The 22296-nt window shown below is 46.1% G+C and overlaps 1 protein-coding gene and 1 long non-coding RNA gene across 12 annotated transcripts in view; one reads left to right on the forward strand and one right to left on the reverse strand.

The window, feature by feature from the left end:
• TFAP2B (transcription factor AP-2 beta) overlaps positions 1-18957 on the forward strand; it is a 30630-nt gene extending 11673 nt beyond the window's left edge. For 4 of the 11 annotated variants that reach the window (XM_061398398.1, XM_061398402.1, XM_061398403.1 and 1 more), the window contains 5 exons: positions 6113-6332; positions 7866-7984; positions 10082-10223; positions 13118-13377; positions 18679-18957. In XM_061398398.1, the coding sequence (XP_061254382.1) occupies positions 6113-6332; positions 7866-7984; positions 10082-10223; positions 13118-13377; positions 18679-18776 (839 nt within the window). In that variant the 3' untranslated portion in view covers positions 18777-18957. Of the gene's footprint in view, positions 1-6112; positions 6333-7865; positions 7985-10081; positions 10224-13117; positions 17655-18678 lie in introns of those variants that run through there. The other 7 variants (XM_061398405.1, XM_061398406.1, XM_061398400.1 and 4 more) reach the window with 4 other exon arrangements.
• On the reverse strand, positions 4772-6117 carry LOC133236398 (uncharacterized). The gene is made up of 2 exons (XR_009732871.1): positions 5205-6117; positions 4772-5101 (listed from the first exon to the last, which is right to left on the reverse strand). It is a non-coding gene; the product is annotated as an uncharacterized LOC133236398 (long non-coding RNA).
• Positions 18958-22296: the final 3339 nt, after the last annotated feature.

The following is a 22296-nucleotide window of genomic DNA, read 5'->3' on the forward strand; positions in this document are numbered from 1 at the left end:
AGCTCAGAGTTCTCTATGGGGGCTGAAACAGCATCGGGGCTGGCGGTGGGGCATGCCCAACTGATGACCAATTAGAAATATTATTAATAGGCCAATAAAAATATTTGGAACTGAACTTGCCTAACAAAATGGAGCTGAAAATATTCTTAGATGTGGATGCTTTGGTTTCAGGGCTTGTGTATGTTTGTCAGTGAAATGTGAATGTGTGTGTATATATGAGGATCTCCAGAAATAAGAAAAGAATATTGACTAACGTGGCAGTTTCTGGTTTTGGAAATATGGACTACTTTTTATGCCCCCTGCAAACCTTTTTAAAAATGCACAGCCTAACACATTTAAGTGGCACCCCAGTCATTCTATTGATTTAAGGAGTGTGGTATGAATATGAAGTGTGAGGTCAAGTCCATTATTTAATATTTCAGGTATTTGCTTTATTACATGACAAAAAGATCCTAATGTTATATTTTTATCTTTAGAGAGCCATGGGCAAAAGTGGAATAAGTGGTTGATTTACTTTTCTAGATCACTATGAACCACTTAAAATAAGGTTATGGATTCATTAGCTCTTTCCCTGCCCTCTGGTCTCCCGTCTTTGCCCCTCCCCCACCTTTATGAGGAAGAGATTAATTTCATAAAAGAAGAGGTGAGAACGTTTCCTGGACGAAATATTCTAAATTTCAACAACTGGCAAGGGACCTGGTTGCTTTATTTGCTTTCTAATGGGCTTTTAGAGAGATTTTTAAAGGTCTACCTTATTAATAAAGTGGCAGCAACCCGCCCAGGTTCAGGTTTCTCTGCCTCTGTGTGTATTTAAGGGAGAAAACTTAGACATAAAGGATATAGGTCTCTGTGTGTGCGCGCACGTGTGTCTCTCTAATTATGCAAGGTCTCCGTCCTAAAATTTAACCCTGTCCAGTTTTTCACCCGTGTTGATATCACCCCATTGATTCTAGGCTAGCTCTCTTGTTATGTTTGCTATCTGGGCTTAGCTGACATTTCTGAAGTAATTTAGTTAAGAGGAAATGAGTTGTTCCCAGTAGAGAGAGCAAACGAGTGGAGTGAAGGTAGCCAACGTGATAAATGGCTCTTTCATTTGAAGATCTCCAGAGCTCGTTTACGGCTAATTTTCTGTATTGGCCCCCTTTGAGCTATTAATGCAATCGGCAGGGACTGGGGCCCCTCTCCTCTTAGCTGCCCCATTAGAGCTCCCATTAAGCCAGCGAGTCTCAACTCCATGGCAGGAGTTGGGGGCGGGGGGAGTAATGAAAGGTGCTTTTTAAACTCTCCTAATCTAAACCGGCAGAGGGTGGTTAATACGATTTGAAGGGGGCTGGTCAATGAGCAATCAATAAAGTAATAATGAGAAGGATTCGGTACATTAACAGTCTAAAAATCCAACTAGACATTAAAAAATCATTCTTAACTCTCAGTTCCATTAAGATTAGGAATCTGGGCCGGGCAGGGGGTGGGGTGGTGCCCAGCTCCTATAAATGATCACTGCCACTCTTCCACCAGCCTAAAGAAGGCTCACCTAGGCTTTTAGAAAAAGTTTTTGGTGCAATTAGAGGCCAATATGCAATCGACTGGACATCTTAGACAGCAGAAAAAGATGCTGGGATTTCTTGGAATGACTGGCATGGCTGGAGTCCAAGGTCCAAGTGTTGACTATGGGCCATTTTCACTGGTCTTAGGGATATCCTGTTTGGTTAGTTTCAGTTCAGCTTCTTGGTTCTCTCCCACTTTTTTCCCGTTAGTTCTGGCCTCTTCCCCACATAAACACTTTGATTGGTGTGGATTTTCTCCGGGTATGGGGGGTGATAGAGAAATTGCCAATTTCTATTACAAGGGGTTCTGTTGAGATTCCGCCTTCTGACCTAGGAGGTCAAAGCACCCAGTCTGTCAGAACCTTTGAGAAGGCTATGAGTTTCCTCTCAAAGGAAGAGGTTCATGTTTTCAGAGCTGACTTGGGTCCCTATCGGCCTTTATTCAACTAGAGACTCTCAGCTACATTCCAGCCACCCAGGGAGTAATCAGAGTTCATCTAATTTCAAAGCTGGAAAGGTTAGACACTCTTCTCCAACTCCCACCCCCACCCTCCAGTGAGGAAATTGAGACGGAGAGAAGACAAATGACTCTCTCAAGGTCCCACACACTGAGTTAAATGATGGGATCCAACCCAGTTTCCAGCCTCTTAGGCTTTGCCCCTAAAGGATGCCAACACTGGATGTTTGTAGTTTTCTTCTGTTCTGGCTTTCTCTGTGAGAATCCTTTTATGTTTTTTCTTCAGGATTTCAGTGCTCATGTTTATACACATGCTCTTATACACATATGGAAAAACATTTAGCCCTCAGGTAGATGAGAAGCAATGTAAGTATGAGGAAAAGGGTGATCTGCTGGTGAGAAGTAATTATTTCAAGCAATGCTCCACCTCTTGCTGCTTCCGGGTGTGCAAGTGAAAGTGAAAGTGAAGTCACTCAGTCGTACTCTTTGCAACCCTGTGGACTATTGTCCACCAGGCTCCTCCGTCCATGGGATTCTCCAGGCAAGAATACTGGAGTGGGTTGCCATTTCCTTCTCCAGGGGATCTTCCCGACCCAGGGCTTTAACCTCTGAGCCACCAGGCAAGCCCCAAAAGATACCGCGAATAGCAGAGGTTTCCATATTTAAGTCCGAGCACCTTTCAGAGGGACTTAGGCTTCAGTCCATTAGATGGGTTCATTTCTTCCTTCTCTCCCATCAACAGATCAGAACCACAGAAGACCTGCCTCCAGTCAAACACAAAGATATCAGAGCTGTGATTTCATACTTAAGTGTAAAGATGAAACGCTACCTTATTAACACTTTGGCTCTATAGAGTCCACTAATGAATAAGATTTTCTCCAATCGGTTTTCCTTCTACTCTTTCAAATTAAACTCCAGTCCCTGTAATGAAATATTGATCGATTTTTAAACCTCTGTTCTTCTGCCCCCATATAATGCAAGTTAAAAGGGAGGGGGGCAAGTTTTGTGGGTGTTACATCCAGAAGTTGGCTACGCTATCCAACTGAGAACTGAAGAGGAAAAAAAAATCCCACCCAGTTTTAATGTATGCACAGAAAATTGTAAACATATAAAGAACTGAAAGCTTCACGCTGAGTTTTGCTATGCTCCATTTCCTTACCATTTCCTGCTGTCGCTTTAAACCTATCTTAGTCATCTCTGGGTTCCGTGAGCAGGAGCAGTGTGCTCATAATTACTAACAAATCAACCGGGCCCTGTTGCTCCCTGGGTTTATTGATAAGCTGGAGGAAAGCAGAAGGGAAAAGACAAAGAGAATAAAATATGGGGTTAATCAGCTGAGGAAAGCAGGTGTGAGAGTGGAGGGGAAGGTAGATGCTGGAAGTAGGCTGGACTTAGAAGAGTGTGAGACAAGACATGTGCAGAGTCTAGCTTAGGAAACCATTCAAAGGCCAGCATTTAGCACCTGAGGATGAGAGAGTGGAGGGTGTGAACAAGACTGATACTTAAATTCAAAAACAGAAATATAACCTGAAGTGCGTCTGCTCAAACAGTCTTGTCGGGCGGGGGTGGGGGGAGAAGGGGAGTGAAAAAACATCACCACTCTCCCCTTCCTTCTCCCCCTAGACAGCAGAGTGCTGAGGGATGCTGCCTGGGTGGGTGATATTTAGGTGATAATGTATATGCAAAAGGTACAGCCCTTGGGAGGGAGCTATGGACATTCCCCAAAGGAAATTGCTCTTGTCAGGTAAATCAGGCAATTAACAATAGTGAAATTGAGGGCAGGCTATAAAATGTCTTGAAAGGCCTGGCTTTTCAAGAGATTTGGCACCTGGGACTGTGAAAAGCAGGCAGAATTCCAATTCTCAGCAGATATTCAGTTATCCAGTATCGTAAATAGGAATTAACTTACTATTTTCAAGTTGCTTGGCCGTGGGGGATGGGGGGGTTCTGTTAAAATGTTCTTTCTAAATACAGTAGGATTTAAAATTTTAAATGTTGCTGAATATCAAAGACAAAGCTTTTTATACAACTTATTTCTACAGTTCATACCATATTAAAACTACAAAGGGCCATCTGTATTTTGCAGAGAAGTTTTCCAAGGTTACCATGATCATACATTATTTGTTTATAGTGCCTGCATATGAATCTGAAATACAGAAATCAGGACAATAGTGGAAAAAAAGACATATTGAAATAGATGTGGATATTGTGTAAGAGAATTAAATGACAGGGTGTTCCCACCCCAATCATTATTTTTTAAGTGACTTTAAATCCATATTTTACTCACATTTCCCTCAAATGGGAAGCACTTCACTGACTGTGATGAAGGGAATCAGAAAGAAGAAACCTCACTTTGTAACTGCCCCACCACCATGACAGTGCAGAATATTCCCTTGGTTACCTGATATCATTCATTCAGCCCTGGGAGAGACTATATAGAGAGATCAGAAACTCTAAAATGTCTACTAAGAAGTAGAAAAAGGGAATGCTTGTCTCTCTGTCCACTCTCCTCAGAAAACCCTTTCTCCAGGCGTTTGTAAAGAGCCAAATGCAATTTATAGGAAATAGAAGATTTGAGACCTACCTTTTAGGAGTCTCTAAAATATCATGAAGGTCTAAATGCTGGGATCTGTGGTAGAGAGAATAAGCTGTTTCAAGAACACTCAGGGTGGTTAGTCTGTTCTAGTAAAGGGAGGTTATAATAACTTGCTTGACATGTGGGGTTCTAGGTTCCAGGGAGTAGAAAAAGCATATCTTTCTCTTACCAGGATTATAGAGACAGATTCTTTATTAAAAAGGAAGAATGGAAGCATCCTTTTTCATGCCAGAAACACTGCATGTTTCAATAAGTCCCCTGGCCTGGTGATCACTGGAGAGGTGCTTGAGGGGCTTCAGATCCCCATGGAAGAAGCTAAGGTTTAGGGCAAGCCAGCAGGGAGTGTCGCCTGCCCAGTGGCCTGCAGAAAGAAAATGGGCATCAGCCGTGTAGAAGTCCAAGGGAGGGAGACTGCCAGGGGACTGGGAAGCTGACCGTTCACTGTTCCTGGCTCCTAGCCTCTGGTTCTACCGAGCCCCGCCTCTTCCTAAGGTGCAGATGACACTGAAACACAATTAAACAGAAATACAGGCTGGAGAGACTGAATGCGCCTGGGTAGCAGTGGCAACCAGCTGTCAGCTCTTATTAACTTCTGCATAAAACATACCTTGAGTGCGGTTTGTTATCAATTACTTGCCGAAATGAAACAACTGGGGCAAGGCAAGACCGCCGCTCACATGAATTAGAGTGATTGGTTGATTGATCAGGGCACCTGTTGTAAATCATAACTGCTCCAAACAATCACCAGCCGGGTGCTTTATGTTAATTTGTAAACAAAATTCATGTCACCGCAGAATTGCTTTCACTGGAGAGGAGCATTTGGGTTCATTTCTAAATGAATCTGTTGTTAGGATATAGCAAAGAATGGGATCCACTGTAGAGAAATAAGCAGCTCTTTTGGGTCCAACTGCCCCAATTTAATGGTATTATTACTTGGCTGTTCTTGGGCAGAGTGACTGATGGGGCTCACCATCCTGATCTTTGCCAGTGATGGCCATAGATTTGTATCAAATAGGAGAGGAGGGAAGGGTTCCCGTAAAGACCATTGGTATTACTATATCACTGATAGGGAGCATCGCCTTCAGGTTTCAGCACCAAATGTGATTATCAGGAGACAGATGAGGACATTAAGATTCAGAGAGCTTTAGTGAGATGTCTAAGGTCACACAGCCAACACGTGATGGAATCGGACTTGTCTGGCTTCACAGCACAATCCAAACTCTGGGTTGCGTGCTTTTCCTGATTCGTGTAGTGAGCGGGACTGTGGCAAGCCACTCTCACATGTCCACACACTTGGGGTAAGTTTCCAGAGGTGATAGCTTTTGCATTTTGTTTGTACACAGAGCTCGGAACGCACCGCGGAACCATGGGAACACACACCTCCTCCTGCAGCTTTCCTCTTGGCGCCTGGCCTGTGGCCTCGCCCCTGCGCAGGCAGCGACACATTCATTCTATCGGCGGTCACTAGGATCAAAACCCGGTCACCTTTATGGCATTTTTTTTTTCTCTCTCTAGTTCCGGTTCCTCCCAAATCTGTGACTTCTCTGATGATGAATAAAGATGGCTTCTTAGGAGGCATGTCCGTCAACACCGGCGAGGTGTTTTGCTCGGTCCCAGGCCGTTTGTCTCTGCTTAGTTCAACTTCAAAATACAAAGTAACTGTGGGAGAAGTTCAGAGACGGCTGTCGCCCCCCGAATGCCTCAATGCGTCTCTCCTCGGCGGCGTCCTCAGAAGGTAACCCACCACCCCAACCACTTTTTAATGCCGCGCGGTTGCCTAGCAACCGAATTCTGCAGCTTACAGCCGCCGCCGCCACGTGCTCCCCGCCCAGCTCGCGCTTCCTTGCCCTCCCGCCAGCCATGCGGGCCTGGGGACCTTCCACGTCCCCGCCCCGTACCCGGCGCCCCTCTTCCCACTCCCAGGACCCTTCGGAGCATTCTCTACCTTGAGTGGGACCCCAAATCTGCACACACTTACCTAAAACAAGAGTATCATGGCGCAACCCCCTTCTCACCTGCAGTGTGCTCCGATCTCTTATTTTGTTTTAAAGTGTACTTGGCGCCGACTAAGTTGATCCTGTCCCACTAATGCCTCATACCCCGCGGTTTGAAAAGCTTTGTTCTAGACTTGTGTGACTTCCTTTCCTCAGTACCACTACCAAAAATAACAATGACACCATTTTAGAAGTATAGACAGGTATTCCTTGGGGCCTTTCATATGCTCCCCAGTGTTGGAGAAAGACAATCCATAGACTCCTTGTGGAAACTGGGGGAGGAGTTGGCTTTTATCTTAAAGATTCAAAGCCTCCCCAAAAGTCCCTGCCAACACCTGAACTCTTCCGTTAGTGCCTCCGATATGAAGGTGTGACATTGCATGACATGAACTTTTCAAGTTAGCCTATCTTGGGAGTTGAAACTCCCCTTCTTCCCTAAAAGTGGCCGGGTGAACAGCACAGCAAGAGAAGTCAGAATAGGTTTTTTCTTGTATTTTTAGCACATAAAGGGGGATCACTGGGAAGAAGTAAGGGTGTGACCCACAGACTTTTTCATTTTGAGTCCTTTTGCTCTGCTCTACTTTGTAGTTCAGTTTCACATGAGTCCTTTGAGCTCTACAGTGTAGAAGTTTCTTTCAATTACCCCTAGGAATTGAGGGTGTGTGTGTATGAAACTTACTGAGATTAAGTGAGATGATCAGTATAAAGCACTTATCATGTAACTAAACTCCTCTGGTGCTAGTTTTACTGTTATTATGATTGCTAATATCATCGTTAGATTCATGCTTCAGTCTTCCTTCCCCTTTTAACCCAACTCCATTTTATTGTGACTCTTGACCTCTTACTCTCAAAGCCCACCTGTTTCAGGCTGAGCCTTCTCCTTTCTGAACCACCCAGTTCTTCCTGTCTTTCGGCAAGGTTGTACTTGCCGGCTTTGGCTCACCTCTCTGGCTCCATGACCAGGAAAGAGCTGGGCTTGTGCACGTGCAACTTCTACCTTCTCTGGACCCACAACCTACACCCTAATTATTCCCATCTGGTGTCATTTTTTATTCTCATGAGATAAAAGAACGACTCGATTTTTTTATGCTCTGTATTGCAGAAATTAAGCAAACCTCAGCAAACTATCAGCAAATAACCAAAAGGAAGAAAAAAAAAGTGCTAACCTCAAGTTAAAACCTCTTCAAGCTCCACTGGGCTTTAGATTGCTAAATCTAAACTTTGTTTCAGGAACACTCTGAGGTTAATCAGAATGTTAATTCTTGCAATTTCAGAGCCAAATCGAAAAATGGGGGGAGATCTTTGAGAGAAAGGCTAGAGAAAATCGGTTTGAATTTACCCGCCGGCAGACGCAAAGCAGCAAATGTCACGTTACTCACCTCCCTGGTGGAAGGTAAGCAAGACGTGTGGCCATTTCATGAAGTGGCAGAGTTTAACTGTTGGCTGAAAGCTGACATTTTACACGTTTCATGATTAACTGGAAATCATTGCACTTGTTGTGCCCTTATGAGTTGGATGTCAAGCGTTTGCTTGAAAAGTTCAAAGGTCTTTTTACTTAGAGGCCAAGGGATGTGTGCAAGGGTCCCCAAGCTCTGGAGAGTGCTCAGGTCTGGCCTCCAAGCCAGTGCAGGTGCCTCCAGGCGCAGGACATGGTACCTGAAACAACCTCTAACAAACTCAAGAATAACTCTGTAACCAGCAATCCCTTCTATACCCCTTCTCCTTCCCAAATTTTACCTCTGAATCATCAGTAGTACTAAACACACTGTTGATTTGTGAAATTACTGTTGCATTCATGATCTCTAATGGTTATTTTAAAACTCATGTCACTTCCAGGGCCCCTATCTCCCACTGATTACCTGGGATTTATTGAAATAGAGCTTCATAAGACCAGTGACCTAGGAGAAATACGGGTTGGGGATGAGGGGAATGGGAGGGGGGAGTTAGGAAACATGGAGGGGAATCATGTATGATCTTCAGTTGTAAATTTAAAGGCCCATACTTATAACAAGCACATTCTAATTTGCTCATCATTTTGGGATTGGAGATGATATTTATGGTATGTAATAAACAGGATCTTCTCCAGAGTCTAGAATAAGTGGATCTGCATTTGAATTTGTGGGTTGTGGAAGACACAGGAAATACAGCTAGAAGGGCCTAATAGAGGAAGTTGTAGAATCTTCTCTAGAGTCTAACATGTAGGTTTTGGGTTTTTCTTCTATTTTTATGGATACGATATTATGACACTACTTCGGGGAGTTAGTTTTTGGAGCAGGGGATCTTAGAATATTTAGGCAGCAACCATAAAGTCATCACATTGATAGGCATTGCACTTTGACATCTTTCAGGCAAAGTTGCCTGGCCCAAACTTACCCTCTAGAGGCAGAGGTGACCAAATTTCCAGACCACACTTATTACTGGTTGCCTCTCAGCCTGGGGGTTTTACTTTTTGCCCTTTAGCATATTGCTAAAATCACAATCTTCATTTTGAAAAGCAGTCAAGGTAATTTCAGGCCCAAGACAGGGATTTGGGTGGAAAGGAAAGGAACTGGAAAATCCACTGAAATGCCAATATTCCATTGGCAGTTTTCAGTGTTATGAGTTGTTGTAAGCTGGAAGTGTTTGGTTACTATGCTAATGATGATTAAAAGTAGTCGTGCTCCTTAGAAATAATGTGGCTATGGGATAATTCAGCACATCTCTTTTTTATGTTAAGATCTTCCCTTGAACCCCTAAGGCTGTGTTTTTAAAGGGTAATAATGCTTTTTTCGAAAGGGGTTTCCACATTAACTGAGGAGTCTCTCAGCTGTCCAGGTTTTCTATAGCTGCTGTGTCATCTTTGTGCAGTAGAAAGTCTTTAACTAGGAGAATGATGGCAGCAACCTCTGAAGAGGAGAAACCTGAAACCTAACTAGCAGGAAACTGACAAGGAGAATAAATATTTCATTGCTGGATAGACCCTGATTCATATATGATTTATATATTCTTTAATATATGTGGACATAGGCACACAAGGATCTATATTTGTATATATTAATTATAGGAAGATACAAAAGTTAGGAAGACTTAAATTTTATTTAAAGCAGGAGTTAACACGTTAGATGCTTAAAAAAGGGGGTGGGGGGCAGATCTGGCTTGAATGTTCAGTTCACTGTCTGTCTAGATGCAATTGCAAGGTGGTTCCCAAAAGTGGCCCACCTTTCCCTTAGGGCTGGGGTGTGGGAGACCCGAAACTATTCAGGGGTTGCCTAGCTAGGATTTGACTGGAAGCGTGATCAGGGAGAGGCTGGAAGGAGCAGCAGGAACAAAGTTTGTTCCATCAACTTTAATCATGGCCTGAGAACCATGTTCATTTGGGCGTGTGTACCACCTTTGCTACTGCCCCCAAGAGTTGACCTGTTTTGTGAACAATAACAATAGACCAGGGAACACCTCCTGATCTTGGGATGGTCTTGGGTGCTGATTATTTCCTCTGCGGCTGTCTTTTCAGGAGAAGCTGTTCATTTAGCTCGGGATTTTGGGTATATTTGCGAAACGGAGTTTCCCGCCAAAGCTGTTTCTGAATATTTGAACCGGCAGCACACGGACCCCAGTGACCTGCACTCCCGGAAGAATATGCTGCTGGCCACCAAGTGAGTGTCCTAAACTCGTCCCTACTCCCAACCTGCGCAGCCACCTCGTTTGGGAGGAGGCAATGGGAGCTCCCAGCTCAGTGGCGAAAGCCGGTGGATTGCTGGTAGGGAGCCCTCCCAGCTCCGCCCCCCTGCGCGTGCCCACCCCTCAGCGTTGATTACGGGCTGTGTGCGTGTCAGTCTTCTCTGTTTTCTAGATTCTGAGAAGGATGGCTTTATTAATCGGAATCCAGGCTTTTTAACAATTCACATCCCCAGCCCTGGGGGTGACAGGCAGACCTTTGCGGGGTGGAGCCTTATTCCAGTTCTTCCTGCATCCCTGGATGCTTGTTTCTGCCCAGGTTGCACATCTTCCTGTCCTCCCCACACAGCCACGTGTGCTTGCTCAGGGTGTCTATATGTCACCCACGTGTACCCATCTCTACCCTCAGCTCTAATTACTCTCTTTCCAACGTTGCTGTTTGGCATCTTCCACAGAAGTAGAATTTACTACAACTCCAGAGGGGAAACTAGTAAATCTCTGGCTAAATTTAGGTCTAGAGCTCATTTGAACTTTTACAGTGGGTTTTCTATTTATTTGATTTACTCCTGTCTTTGGCTTCGATGTCATATTGCTGGTGTTTTATGGCCGGCTCAGGCCTTCGGTGGGCGGCGCTGCGTGCGCCCGCACGTTTCTCTCGCAGGCGCGGCCCAAGCAGCGGCGCTCATTTATTTAGTGCTCCAGGACGCGGTTTGTTCCGTTGACAGCGTAATTTAAAGAAATATATGGAAGGCTGAAAAATCATTTGCTCAAATTTGTCCAGATGTTTTTGAGACGTGATTGGAATTTGATTGCCCCTTTCCGCAGGGTCAAAAAATATTAATGTCCCAGAACTTTAATTGCTTACAGACCCCAGTTTGGGCTTTGAAGATTTAAAATGTTTGACTCTAAGCATTTGTTCTCCGCAGTTCAGAATTTCCTTTTTGGCACTTTGGTAATGAGTACAAACTTCAGGAAAGCCTTTAACCATCCCTTCCAACGATCAAAACCTGGCACCCACCTCTTTTTAGAAGGTTTTCCTTGATGTACTAACTAGCAATATAATAGATCTTTGTCAGTAAATTGCCCTCCCACCCCTTGCCCTTGGTGGCTAGCGGCAGGGGAACTGTTGGTGCTTTATAAAAGAGTAAAGGTACTTTGGGGAAAAAATAAAGCCAAACTGGATAAATTAGATAACAGGATTCCACAAACAACTCTGTGGTTTCCCTGAGGAGTGCTTGTGGCTTCTCTTAGGCCAGCATTTCTTAACCTGAGGTGAGCATCAGGATTGTCTGGGGAGCATTTCCAAGATAATTATTCGTGGACCTAGCCCCAGGCTCCCTGAATGGCAGGGAGGGTGAGGGTGAGGGTGAAGGCCTGGATGTGTTTGTTTGAACCCCACAGGTGATTCTGAGGAACCTCTGACTTAAGAAACTGCCCTATTTAGGTCAAAACTGTTACCTGTTTCTTCCTGGTTGGGATGATATATGCCTGCATTTTGAACAGAGAAACCAGTGAGAGCATGCCTGGTAGTGTCTTCTACCCATCAGTCTTAAAACCAAAAACCTTTTCTGGCTGTTGCAGGTGGGGGAGGAGGTTTTTTCCATCTCCTCTGGCTGTTACTTCTCCTGGGAGTAATCCCCTTGGAATAGGTGCCTCAGAGTCACTCACATGAGCCTCCAGGCACTGGCCCTATTCATCTGTTGGCCAGGCCAGGTGTCACCAAGTGTCAGACCATCCCAGGGAGGCCTGGGATTGGAGTCCTGTAGTTTTTCTTTTTTCACCACCCTGGAGACCAGGTGGAGGCAGGCTGACAGAAGCCTGCCAGTCTATGAAAGGCTATGACCTTTGGGATGCCATGCCTCTGACCAAGAGGCGAACCAAGCCTTTGGGCCTTCAGGGCTAAAATCCTTTTGCCCATTTCTTATATTAAAAATTTCTCAAGTAAGTTCAGTCCATAGTTAGGTATGCAAGATTTCTAAGGCTGGGAGATTTGGGTGCCTTGAGGAATTAAAAACCTTCAACAAATAAAAATCTCCTCTCCCTGGAGTCTTAACCATCTACCTTTAGGTTTTATTTAAACAATGTGGGACTCCTTTTATATGGACAACAATCCTGTTGTATAAAGATCTTCCGTAGCCTACACTGTAAAAGAAAGGGGAAAAAAGGGGAGATGGTGGTGGTGGGAACACCTCCCTTCTCAAATACTGCAGGTAAACAGCTTTTTGCTTTGAATGGAATCAGCATTCTCTCCTGGAATAAACAGTTGCTTGCCCTGGGCCATGCACAGCTCCAGCAATCTGCTTCTGTGAGAGGGACAGGCTTGTGGCCCAGGGCCCTAAATCTTTCTGGGCTTTCTGAGCCTGATCGCCAAGAGGTTGGAGAGGCAGGAGAGAGGAGGGGGAAAGGGCTTTAAAAAGAACTGTCAGGTAACAGCTAAAAATGACTGAATATTCCAAATCAAATGCTAAAAGCCTAGCGATTTTCCCAAAGCGAGGTTTATGCAGTTTCCTGCATAATGAAGGCGGCGGGTCGGGGTCGGGGGGGTGGGGTGGGGCGGGGGGCCGGGGGAGAGCGGGAAATGGGCAGGGGACGGGGCTGCCAAAAAGGCCGGGCTTTGGGGATGGAAGGGGTGCCTCACCTCCCCACCCCCGCTTTCCTTCCAGTCCCAGCTGCTCGAGAAGGCCGGCCGGGCGTTGGGAAGGGAAACAGAGCGGAATCGCCCACATTAGCCTCGCTCCCCGGCTCTCCGGTGACCGGGTGCCTCTGGGCTTGTGTGAGCAGTCTCCTTTCTAATGCCAATGACAACGACACTGAGGGTGGTGTTTGTTTGTTTGTTATTGTGGTTGTTGTTCCTCTTCCGCCCCATTTGCAGGCAACTTTGTAAAGAATTTACGGATCTACTGGCTCAGGACCGGACTCCGATCGGGAACAGCCGGCCCAGCCCCATCCTGGAGCCGGGGATCCAGAGTTGCCTCACGCACTTCAGCCTCATCACGCATGGCTTCGGCGCCCCGGCCATTTGCGCCGCGCTCACGGCCCTGCAGAACTATCTCACCGAGGCGCTCAAAGGCATGGACAAGATGTTCTTGAACAACACCACCACTAACAGGCACACGTCTGGGGAAGGCCCAGGTAGTAAAACTGGCGACAAGGAGGAGAAACACAGGAAATGAAAAATTAAAAAAAAAAAAGGAAAAATGTTTTAAATACAAAAAGAAAACAGAAACAAATTTTAATTTTAGCTTTAAAAATATTGGATTGGCTTTGGAAGAATTATATTAGGTAGATACACATACAATCAAAATTTTAAAAAGCAAAACTAAATAACTTAAAAAAAAAAAAACTGAGGCGTACCACGGAGCAACAGTATCGGTTCTCAGTGTCTATTTCAAGATACACTTGGAGACCACCGTCCGGATTTTCCACTTCGGTTCTTTCGAGCTTAGTAATACTGATAATAATAATAATAAAAACATGATTTTTTCCCTTTGGAAAATAAACATAAGACTAAACATGAGAAAACGCTAACTTATTGGAAGAAAATCGGAGAAACCTTGTCGGTGTCAGTGCTTTGAGAGCTGGTTGACTGAGACGCACGAACTTTTTAAATTTTTAATATATTTTTAGGAAACTGGCAGTCCCCGCCTTTCCACCTCACCTCACCCCTCTCCCAGCCACCCTTTTCTACGTTGCCCTTCCTCCCTCTGGCTGTCACGGGAATCTTCCGGGATGAAAAGGCGTGTGGTTAGCCCTCAGGCACGGTGATTGCGGTCCCCTCGATGCCCCCGCCCCGCCCCGCCCCGCGTCCTTAACTCACCGGTGCCCCAGCTCCCGGGCCGTTTGCATAATTAGGGAGGGCGAGGGCGGGCGGGGCGGGAGGCCCTCGGGGACGCAGGCGGTGGCTGCAGCTCTGGGGCCGGCCGGCCGGCCGAGCGGAGGCTCCCGCGGCCGAGGAAAATCCGGACCAATAAGTTGATTGAGACTCATCATCAGTTGCTTTCAGAAACCTTACTAGTTCCCAGCCTTACCGGCATCTGCCTACCGAGCATCTTTCATTTGTTATCCTATTTGTCATCTACCAATTTTAAGAACTATAGTAAAACCAAAACAATATGAATACGTTGATTAGTATGTAATTCCTTCGGAGGGGTATGTACCATTTCATTCTCTTCTGTTTTCCAAAGCTTTGCCCGCATGGTTTATGAGCTTCTTCAAAGAGGACTTGGGCTTCCTACACAATCTATAAGGTACAGAGAAAAAAAAATCCGATCCCTTTTTAATCAAAGCCTGTGTGTCAGAATTCTGCAGGTGCACTTCTTTAAAGAAGCTCAAAGGGAATAATTTAGAAAGTGGCCAATAAGAGATTGAAGCAGCTTTGAGTCTAGTTGTTAACAGATACTTCAACAAGGAATTCCGGAGGAGTGGGGAGCTGCTAAGTGAATTTTAGGGGAGAGGAGTAAGGGCCTTGGAGCCCAATATTTTAGCATTATTGACTCGCCTTTAAAATGGATTCCATTTCCTTGGGCTCTTTGGCAATTTTGGGAAAAGCAGCAGCTTTGCGAGTGGTTGAGTGGTCCTGGGAAGAAGGGTGGTGCAAGCTCCTGTGTTTCAGCAGCAGTTACTTTCTTACAAGATGCTTTATAAATGCGGCCTCCCCCCCCCAACCCCCGCCACCAGACATGCACTTGTTTTGACAATAATGGTAAAATAATGCAAAGTGAAAGGAGATGTACTTCAGCTTTGAATGTTACCGTCTGGATACACTGGGGCTATTCCCAGTGGATAAAGTCTCATGCACTTAATCTCTCTCACTTCTGGCAGCCCAGCTCCTTTCTTGGGCTTCACCTGAGCATTATCATAAAATAAGATCTGAAATCCATTGTTCCCACCATCCCCAAAGCAGTGGGAAATCCCCAGGGGTATAAGTGGGTGAGATAGATCTCTAAAATAGAGTGTGAATGAACGCATCTCTTTAAACAAAGTAGGCATTAGGAGCTTTGCAGCATCTCTTGAAGATAAAGCTCCAGAGGTCTGTTCTGCAGGATTTACAGTTAGGACCCACTGGGCCTCAGGCCGGCACCCCTGGGGCCTTGGCCTGGGGAGGGGGAAGGTTGAAGGGTGGGACTTAGGAACCTGCTGAAAGTTTTGCGCTGACATGTTTATGGGGGAGGGAGTTAGGGACCTGGTTTTAGGTCACCAGGAGGGCCCAAGCAACGGTTGATGTCAGACCCCAGCCCATCCACTGTCAGCTCCTTCGAGGACCTCTGGATGTGCAGGGCCCAGCCTTAGATGAGTTGATAAGAGTACAAAGGCCGGGAGCTAGACTTCATGGAGCGTGTAGATAGATGCTCCATCCCTTCCGAGCTTAGAAGCCTGCGCCTTTGTCCGAGGGCCTGGCCGCTTGCATAAGACATATTCTGATTGCCAAAGGCAGAAAGGAGAAACCGCACTGAAAACGATCGTCTCCTTTCCTTGCAGGGCAACGCGCCCCACGCGTGTGACGTGCGAGAGACGCGATGGATGCGCCTTGCTCTTACTGTGCAGGTCCCGAGAGCGTGGGGGCCACTCGCGCCCAGTCGTGTTGAGGACATAGAATCAGCCGCTGGAGGGGCCGCGGGGCCGCGCGGGCCCTTCCCGCTCTCGGTCTCACCCTAAGGGCTAAGGCGACCGAGAAAGCCCGGTGCTCCAGTAGGTAATGGGGGGGCGCCCCACGGGCTGCAGGCTAGAGGGGTCTCAGTGCTGCTTGAGCCCCTAACTGCCAGCGGCCGCCCGGGGCGCCTGCTCCCTGAGGGCGAGTGGCCTAGAAATGTCCAGGGGATCGGAAGCTTCCCCCGCCTTTGCCGGGATGAAAACTCTCCACCCTCAGGCTCCTAAAGGCGGGTCATGGGTAGGAATTGTCTTACTAGGCTGCGCAGCCTCCTTCGTCGCCCTTCGCCCCTCTCCGTGTGCGTTCCTCCCGCCCGAGCTGAACAGAGCCCTTGGCATCCCTTCCCTGCAACTCCCCACCCCACCCCACACACACGTGGATAGAGCCCACTGCCGCCTTTCCCTCCCTCATTTCTCCTTTCATGTATGACTCCCGCCCCCTTGCTTTCGTTAGGCCTGCTACGTTTATCTGATAATTGAGTTATTAAAAGATTTGGTTTCCTTGGGCCCATAAATCAATAAACAGTGGGATTAACGCAAGAGTTTGTCTTTTAAGTCAAGGGAAACCTTTAAAACAAGCCCCTTTGAGCCTTGTTTTCAAACTAAACAGGTGAGTCGCAGCTCTCCCCTGCACCCCTGCCCTCTTAAGACACTGTATCCAAACCTCTTAAGTGCCCTGTCCCAAAGTAAGAGCTAAAGGTAGGAAGGAAGAGTCAGGATATGGCAGCGCTGCCTTCACACTTTTCCACTCTATAAGTTCCTTTGGAGGTTCTAAGGGTCTTCTGACCATCGTCTGTCCAATCCTGCCTCCTCTTATATGTATGGTGGCTCTCCTGGGAGAAAAAGAGCGAAAAGAAGAGCTGTTTTGGGTGAGGATTTCATCATCCAAGTGATCATTAACTTCTCTCCCAAACTGGGAAGGTAACTTTCTCCCTTGAAGTTAGCTTGCATTTTCTTTTCCTTCTCCCTGGCACCACATCCTTAGCTTTCTCCACTTTCAAAGTTTCAAAGACATGGCTGTTTTATTTTCTTTGGCTAAGGAAACCACTTTCTCTCAAGCAATTATTTTAGACCCTATGAAAACTTTGTTCGAATGGAAAACCTGAAACCCCCAACTTATCTATATCCTGTTCCTCCGGTACAAAGCCTTACCTAAAAGGGCAACTCATTCCTACTTAGCGTGTTTATAGCCAACTTGTCATCACATCTGATATTCTGTATGCATAATACATTATGTGGAAAGGAAATAACCTTAAACCATCTGATGTTGCCTCAAGAGCCCAAACAGTGTTTCCCCTCCTGTGCCGATGTATGTTAAATTATAGGGTTAAAAAAATAACAAAATTTGTTTTCTTTTAAAAAGTAGAATGAACACCATTCTTGAAATGCCAAAATCGACTCCTCTGTTGAGTTGGTTTCTCACTCACTAACATTGTTTTTGACACACAATCAAGAAATATCAATCTATTGACTCTTCAGGAGAAGAGCTCTGGAGGGTATCCATGTTAAGTTTGTATATATTTATTTATGCTTAATTTAATGGGAATGTGTAAATATGGCGAGCAAGTAGTTTGGGATTATTTATCTGTGAATCTATACCTCTGTGAATGGGTGGTTAAAAAACAAAAAACCGCTTGACCCTAGGTAGAATCCTCTCTGAATTTTTCTGTTCTTTATAGACAAGCTGTTATGGTAATGGGTAGAAATTGGTTTATTGTCCAGTGTTGATCTGATTTACATAAATAAAAGATTGTTGTGTTTTTGTTGTGTTTTCATCTTCAGTTTCTCGAACATACTGTTTAATTCAACAGACAGAAAGAGTATAGACAAGGAGGTTTCCTTTTTGTCCCCCACTCCATCATATAAACACAGGCAGTGTTTTCCTTACAATAAATACAATAAATTTTGCTTCTCAGAAAAATGGACACTTTTGTTTTCACTAGAAGGTGTTTTTGACTTTTTAAAATTCCAAATTTTGACACTATTCTCTCCTATTTCTCACCAAATTTGCAATAAAAGCTTATGTTAGTTGCATCTCTTGGTTTATTTTGCCCTTAAAAAAATCAAGGTGTCAAATTATTTACTTCCTAGATAACTAAAAGACTCTGAGTCCCAGGCACTATGGATCTCTGGGTCCAAGTCAAATAAGGTGCTCCCTTCTTGTTGCCAGTGAGATGGTATTCTGGCATGATGTTCTTTGAAGAAGATGGTGCAAGAGAGTAGCCCACCAGACCAGGGCTCTTGTGCCTTATGGGGATCTGGAGGAGTTAACTGGCTCATTTCAGGACTGAACCCCACCCTGACCTCACCAGCAGTGCCAGGCCCTCAGTAAATACATGAGGAAAAGCTCCCTTGACCAGAGGAGGAAACAAGGTTCCTACCTTAGGCTCAGAGGATGACCAGAGAAGCCAGAGCACTTCTCATTTGGGTTAATGGGCTACAGCCCAACCCTAATGGGCTGCACTAATCAAACATCTCAATCTGTATTTCATCCCAAGGCTTGGTGTCTTCCCTAAGGCTTGGAAAGTAAATTTGTCCAAGCTGTTGCACACTTTGGACCAGTCACTGTTTCTCTCTGGACCTCAGAGTCTTAACTGTAAAGTTCCTTTCCAACGTTATCTAGGTTTAATTATAAAAAGCAGGAACAGCAACATGTATATATATTTAAGGATAGCTAGCAAAGTTAAATCTAGATAACTGGTAAACCCAGATTAGGAGAGTGCTTCCATATAGTTGGTACTCAGGTAATTAATAATATGCCTTCTATATCAATTTTCTGTTTTTCAGGTGACTCATTCCCACTTGGACTTCCCTATAGGGAAAGACAGAAGGGACAATGGAATCTGCTTTCTGTGAGACTTTCCACTTCTTGGCTTCCTTACTAATTAAAAAAGGGGGATTATCATGGCTAGAACTATAAATGACTGAATCAAGAAAGAGAAGGAAAGTAGAAGGAATTAAAAAAGAAACAGGAGAAGGGTGATTAAGAGAACCTGCAATGCATTTATCTAGAAAGAAAATAGGTATATGCCTTTGTCTCTGGCTCAAATATATTGTTTCGTTTTCTTTTGCTTTCTTGGCCAGCGAAGGGTTGGTTACTACTGGGATTACACAAAGGCGGTGATAAGTAATTTCCATATCCTACCGCAAATTTACCTACCGAAGGGTTAACACCAGCTCTCCAGAAACAGACCGGCCATCTATTATTCCATAGGTAAATTCCAAATCATCCTCTCTTCCACCACCATAAGACAGTCACTTTTTCTAGGCAAAACTCAAAGTCCTGAGGGGCCTGAATGTGTGGAAAGAACTGGAAGAAAGGGAAGAGGTAGGTAGCCTAAGAGCCTTGCCTAACAAAAATGGCCCTGGGCTGCTAGTTACAGCTCCTCTGCCCTTGCTTTTGTTACTGCCTTAACGAGGCCGCGGAAGTAGTAAGGAATGAAGGGAAACTGGAACCGCTAGGCCGTGGGCCCTGATCACGGGCCCTGCGGGGGTTCCTGGGTGACCTTGAAGGAGGTGTCTCTGCCGCCCCAGCCTGCCTGGAGGGAGCCAGCCCGGGTGCGAGGCTTCCAGCGCCCCAGAAGTAGTCTGCTCGCCCGCCCGCATTAAAGGCTTATGGGCCCATTAAAAATAATGCTAGGACGAAGAAGAACCGATTTTTTTTATGCGGCCACGTTCTTTTTCTTCATTTGCCAAAACGTCCCATGGGGGTCCTTCCCCAGGGACCCCAGGCACCAGAGCTTAAAGCCACCACGGATGGGACGTGTAATCTTATTGGGGGCGCTCATGACTCCCAACGAAGGCGGCCTTCCATGCCTGGACTTCGAAGGCGGTTACCTGTCACGTCGAAGCCTCAGAAATTAAACGTGAGGCTCACAAGTCCGTTAATTTTAGCTTCCCATTAATCTATAAGTGAGCCAGCGCTGGCTCTATAAATACAGTCCTATAAAATTGAACGCCTTCCCATAAATCTTCTACGTTGTTTATTTACATGTATTCCCTCGTCCTCCATCGAGCCTCGTTTCAGCCTGGGGAAGACACTTCGCCATGGAGTGGGATCTCCCCGCGCCAGCTTCCCGGCAGGAATCCTGGGCTCCTTGGAAAGGAATTGCGGGGGGGGCAGAACACGGAGGGAGAAAACTCATTTTTCTTTCTTCACTTGTTTCCTTGAGTCTATCCCAAACTCACGTTCTCCATATTTCCCATCACAACCTCCACGTTGATTTATACTGTCATAAACAGCATTCTCGCGACCATAACTTCTCTTATAGCTTGGGGTGAGCTCCTTTTTCACTTCCCTAGCAGCCACTACTTTTAAATCAGGCCTCATAAATAATCTCAGCGCTTCCAGAGGAGGAGGTCAGTCAGTCGCCTCCCCGGGTCCACTTTCTTGGCTCGGGTCCCTCCGTGCCCCTCCCCCAGGTCACAGGCCGGCGCTCTCCCACCGCCTTTAGCCCACATTTCCAGGACGCAGCCGCAGACACCAATGCGGAAACTGGGCGCCCGCGCTCCGATATTCACACCCCCGTGCCCAGTCAGCGTGTGCACGTACCGCGCGTGCGCCGCCGCTGCCCAAGTTGCGCGCAAGCACGCGGCGCCGCAGCCCGCGTCTAGGCACGCTCTACCAGTGCCAGGGCCGAGCGTCAACGAACACGCACGCGCGGACGCCTACGCACGCGCACGCACGCACGCACGCGCCGCGGCCCTCCCCCCAGCGCGCGTATCTCATGGCCCAACTACTGCTCAGGGCGCAGTCTGCTCGTCAGGCTTTCTGCTGCGCGCCCTTGGGGTCAAGTTCGCGAACGGCCGCAGTGTTGGCAACCCTTTTTTCTTTTTTCATACTATTTATGCTGAGATTGAGGGGGCCGTTTTGTCACAGAAGTTCAACACATTTTAGGCTCGTCCCAAACTAGCAAGATCAGGTCGCGATTTCTGGCCTTCTCGTTCAGAACCAGTTTGTTCCTGCCTACCGTGCTGCTTTTCGCTTTTTCTCTTCTCTCAGAAGGGCTGCTGCTCTCTGGAGCTGACTCGAGCGAGAGTCGTCCAGACCCAAATAGGGGTCACACTTGCTGCCAGGAGAGGCCTCTGCATAAAAATGCTTCTTTAAAATTTTTAAAAAGCCGCATAATAGCCAATGGACTTGGCAAAGCGTGACTTGCTCGGGCCACACGGAGGGCAGCCTTGGCAGTCATCTGTGACTGGACCACCAGTTAACGTCGGAAACGTGCCTGTTCGCGGACGTATTTGCAAACGTTTAAAGGATGTGGCTGTCAAATGTCATTAGCCCACACGTTTTACTGGAAGGAGGGCACGACCATGGCGTGTATGCGTAGAATATTCTGGGGAGGTCAGAGTCTGCCATCTGTAACAGTCACATGTCCCTTCCTGTGCAGACTTTTATCAAATGACTGGAGAAAAGAAGCCGGCACATGAGCAGTGGAGTACGGGGGTGTGGAAGGAGTGCATGCAAGACTTTGGGGTAAAAACTCGGACCCAAATCAGACACTACATAGAATGAGGTGGAGGATCGGATCGAGTCAACCCAATGAGTTCAAGCACTCCCCGTGTGAACTATCAGGTCCTGAATGCTAGAACCTGGCGTCCAGAAGTGCCAGTTGAGGCCAGGCAGCTTGAAAAAACCTGGTGAGCTGGAAGGGCTGGTCGCTGTTCAGGTGGGCAAAGTGAGTGCGACTATAATCTGAGTGTCGAAAGAAATAGGATTCTAGATAGCTTCTACACAGCAGTGGATTTTACTGCTAAACTGACCACCCATGTAGGGTTGGGCGGGAGGGGAGAGAGGTTTAACAGAATGACTGAGAAAATGCCAGTCAATGTGAAGAAAACAAGTAAAACCAAATCTTGGTGCTCTACAAGCCAACTCCTCTTTACTGCCCCTGTGTCAAAAGGTGGTAGTGCTAATTTTGAGAACAAAGCATCAGTCTTGGACCAGTTTGAATTTTCTGTATACATTATCTTCATTGATAAATAATTCTACTAGAAACGACATGTGAGACCTGGGTGGGGGGAAGGTTGTAGTTACAGACACACACACCCATACCCTACTGCCCCATACACACAGTATCACAATATGGAAATTCCCCTAATAGTAGGACTACAAAAACAGTCACAACGAAACAGCATTTACCAATGTGAAGTTTCAAAAAGGTTTTTTTTTTTTTTTTTGGTGGTTTTTGTTTGCTTTTGTTTTTTAGGTTTTAGGGACTTCTAAGAGACTTCTTTTGGCCAGAGATTTCTAAAGATAGGAAACTACCAAGATTTGAGGCAGAAGCACAGTTGACTCTGGCTTGGGTTGTTTTCACACATTTTCCCTTTTGCTGTTTTTAGGAAGAGAGGAGAGCACAGGCCAGAGCCATATCAACAAAATAGACCCACTGAATGATTTCA

This window comes from Bos javanicus, chromosome 23 (assembly GCF_032452875.1).
Source record: "Bos javanicus breed banteng chromosome 23, ARS-OSU_banteng_1.0, whole genome shotgun sequence".
Lineage (NCBI taxonomy): Eukaryota > Metazoa > Chordata > Mammalia > Artiodactyla > Bovidae > Bos > Bos javanicus.